The 2693-nt window shown below is 75.1% G+C and overlaps 1 protein-coding gene across 1 annotated transcript; it reads right to left on the reverse strand.

The window, feature by feature from the left end:
* Positions 1-436: 436 nt before the first annotated feature.
* LOC142051124 (tyrosine-protein kinase receptor UFO-like) lies at positions 437-2454 on the reverse strand (the record flags this gene model as incomplete). Its single annotated transcript, XM_075080307.1, has 2 exons — positions 2201-2454; positions 437-635 (listed from the first exon to the last, which is right to left on the reverse strand). Coding segments are annotated over exons 1-2 (272 nt in total), but the record flags the coding sequence as incomplete, so codon positions are not given.
* Positions 2455-2693: the final 239 nt, after the last annotated feature.

Below are 2693 nucleotides of genomic sequence, written 5' to 3' on the forward strand. Positions count from 1 at the left end.
CACGGCACAGGGCCATACGACACACCATGGGGCAACACGGCACGGCATGGGGCAACATGGCACGGCATGGGGCAACATGGCATGGGGCAACACACCATGGGGCAACACCGGCACAGGGCAACACGGCACAGGGCCATACGACACACCATGGGGCAACACGGCACGGCATGGGGCAACATGGCACGGCATGGGGCAACATGGCATGGGGCAACACACCATGGGGCAACACCGGCACAGGGCAACACGGCACGGGGCCATACGACACACCATGGGGCAACACGGCGTGGGGCAACACGGCGTGGGGCAACACGGCGCGGGGCCGTACGACACGGCATGTCACGGCGTTGCACGGGGCAGCACGGCCCGGTTGCAGCAGGGGACGGTGCACGGCGGCGCATCACGGTGCAAGGCGGCCCCGGCGTGGCCCACGGCCCACCTGAGCTGGCTGGTGCCCAGCCACACGTCCTCGCTGAGCGGCACCTGGGCCTGGTCGCTGTCGGCCAGCTCCAGCGGGTGCCCGTCCCGCCACCAGCCCATCTCGGGGGGCTCGCCGGCCCCCCGCACCCGGCACCGCAGCCGCACCGTCTTGCCCAGCGAGGACGTGATGTTGGAGGGGTTCTCCAGGAACGACAGGGCTGGGGGGAGACAGGGGGGACCTCAGCGGGGGTCCCACATGACCCCCACCACCACCTGGGGCCCCCCTTGCCTTCTGGGACCCCCCCACAGCCCCCCAAGGTCCCCACCACCCACTGGAACCCCCACTGGGACCTGCACCACCCCCCTGAACCCCCCCTGCCCTCTGGGACCCCCCACAGCCCCCCAAGATCCCTACCACCACCTGGGACCCCCACTGCCCCACCACCACCCTCTGGGACCCCCACTGCCCTCCAGTATCCCCCCAGAGACCCCCCCAGCCCTTTGGGAGCCCACCACTACCTCCTGGGACCCCCACTGTCCCGGGACCCCCACCGTCCTCTGGGACACCCCCACACACCCTGGAACCCTCCCCTGAGACCCCCTCCCGCCCTCCGGGACGCCCCTCACTCCCGGGGCCCCCGCTGCCCTCTGGGACCCCCACATTCCCCCCAAGATCCCCACCGCCTCCTGGGACCCCCACTAGACCCCCCCCGGCCCTCTGGGAGCCCCACTGCCCACCCAGGACCCCCACCACCCCCCAGGATCCCCACTGCCCCTGGGACCCCCACCATCCTCTGGGACCCTTCCCACCCCCTGGAAACACACACACCCCCCCCCCCCGAGACCCTCTCTGCCCTCTGGGACCCCCACCGCTCCCCGGGACCCCCCTCCCTGCCCTCCGGGCCCCCCACGGGCTCCCCTGCTCTTCCTGGGCCCCCCCTGCTCCCACCCGGGGCCGGCTCCCCCCCAGCCCCCCCCCCAAAGTGCCCGGGTAAGGGGAGGGGGGGGGCACCGTGCCCCCCAACAGGACTTTTGGAGGGGGGGAACCATCCCGGACACCTGGGTCCCCCGGGGGGGGGGGGTGGGGGGGCCGCCGCGGGGCGTGGGAAGGGAAGTGGGGGGTCACGGCCCCGCAGCGGGGCCCCCCCGCTCCCCCGGGAGCCTTCAGGCATCCCCGGCATCTGCCCCCCCCCCTTCCCGGGTCCCGGCGGGGTGGGGTGGGGGGGGTCCGGGGGGGCCCCGGCCGTGGTCACCGCACCCCCCACCCCCCCACCCACCCCCCGCCATAACCAGCCCCAGATGTCTGGCCGGGACAGCGGGGACGGGCGGTGGCCCCGGGGCGGGGGGGGGACGGGACACAGCGTCCCCCCCCCCCCTCCTCTGCTTCGGGGGGGGGGGCTCCGCTATGGGGTGGGGTGGGGGGGGAGATGGGGCAGCCCCGGAGCATCCCCCAGGGGAAACTGAGGCATAGCGGGGACCCCCAGGGAACCCTCCCCCCCAAAGGGACCCTCCCCCCCAAAAAAGGTCCCCCTCGAAAGGACCCTCCTGCGGCGCCCCCCTCCCCAAAAGGCCCCCCCTCCAAAAGAACCCATCGGAAAAGGGGGCGCCCCCCAAACCGGCCTCTCCGCACACACCACACCCCCCAAAAGCTCTTCTCCCCCCGCGCCCCCCCGCCCGCCAGCGCGCCCGCCACCCCCCCGCCCCCGCAGCCCTGAGGGGTGTCCCCCGCCCCCCAGGGACCCCCCGCCACCCCACACCCCCCCCCCCCGGGACCCCCACTCACCGGGCGGGGCCGGTCCCGAGCCCAGGGCGGCGGCCGCCAGCAGCACCAGTAACACCGGGCTGAGCCCCCCCATCGCCCCCCCACCGGCACCGGCACCGGGAGCGGGACCCACCGCGACCCCCCGGGACCCCCCGGGACCCACCGGGAGGGGAACGGAGCCACGGGCTGCGCCCCGCGGTGCCGGGACGGGCAGGGGTTAAGGGGGAGGGGGAGGAGGAGGAGGAGGAGGAGGAAGGACGGGGATGGCGGAGGAGGAGGAAAGTTTTTGCCGGGACGCACCGACCGCGCCCGAGGGGGAGGGGGGGGGCGGGGGTGGAGCGGGACCGGGGGGGCTGGGGGGGAGGGGGGCGATCGGGGAGGGGTGGGCTGGGGGGACCCCAAACCGGGGTGGGGGGGGGGCACCCAACCGCGGAGGGATGGAGCGGGATGGGGGGACCCCGAATCGGGAGCGGGGGGGGGGTCAGGGAACGGGGGACCCCGAATCGGGGGTGGG

The sequence above is a fragment of the Phalacrocorax aristotelis genome, unplaced genomic scaffold, assembly GCF_949628215.1.
Source record: "Phalacrocorax aristotelis unplaced genomic scaffold, bGulAri2.1 scaffold_256, whole genome shotgun sequence".
In the NCBI taxonomy this organism is placed as follows: Eukaryota; Metazoa; Chordata; class Aves; order Suliformes; family Phalacrocoracidae; genus Phalacrocorax; species Phalacrocorax aristotelis.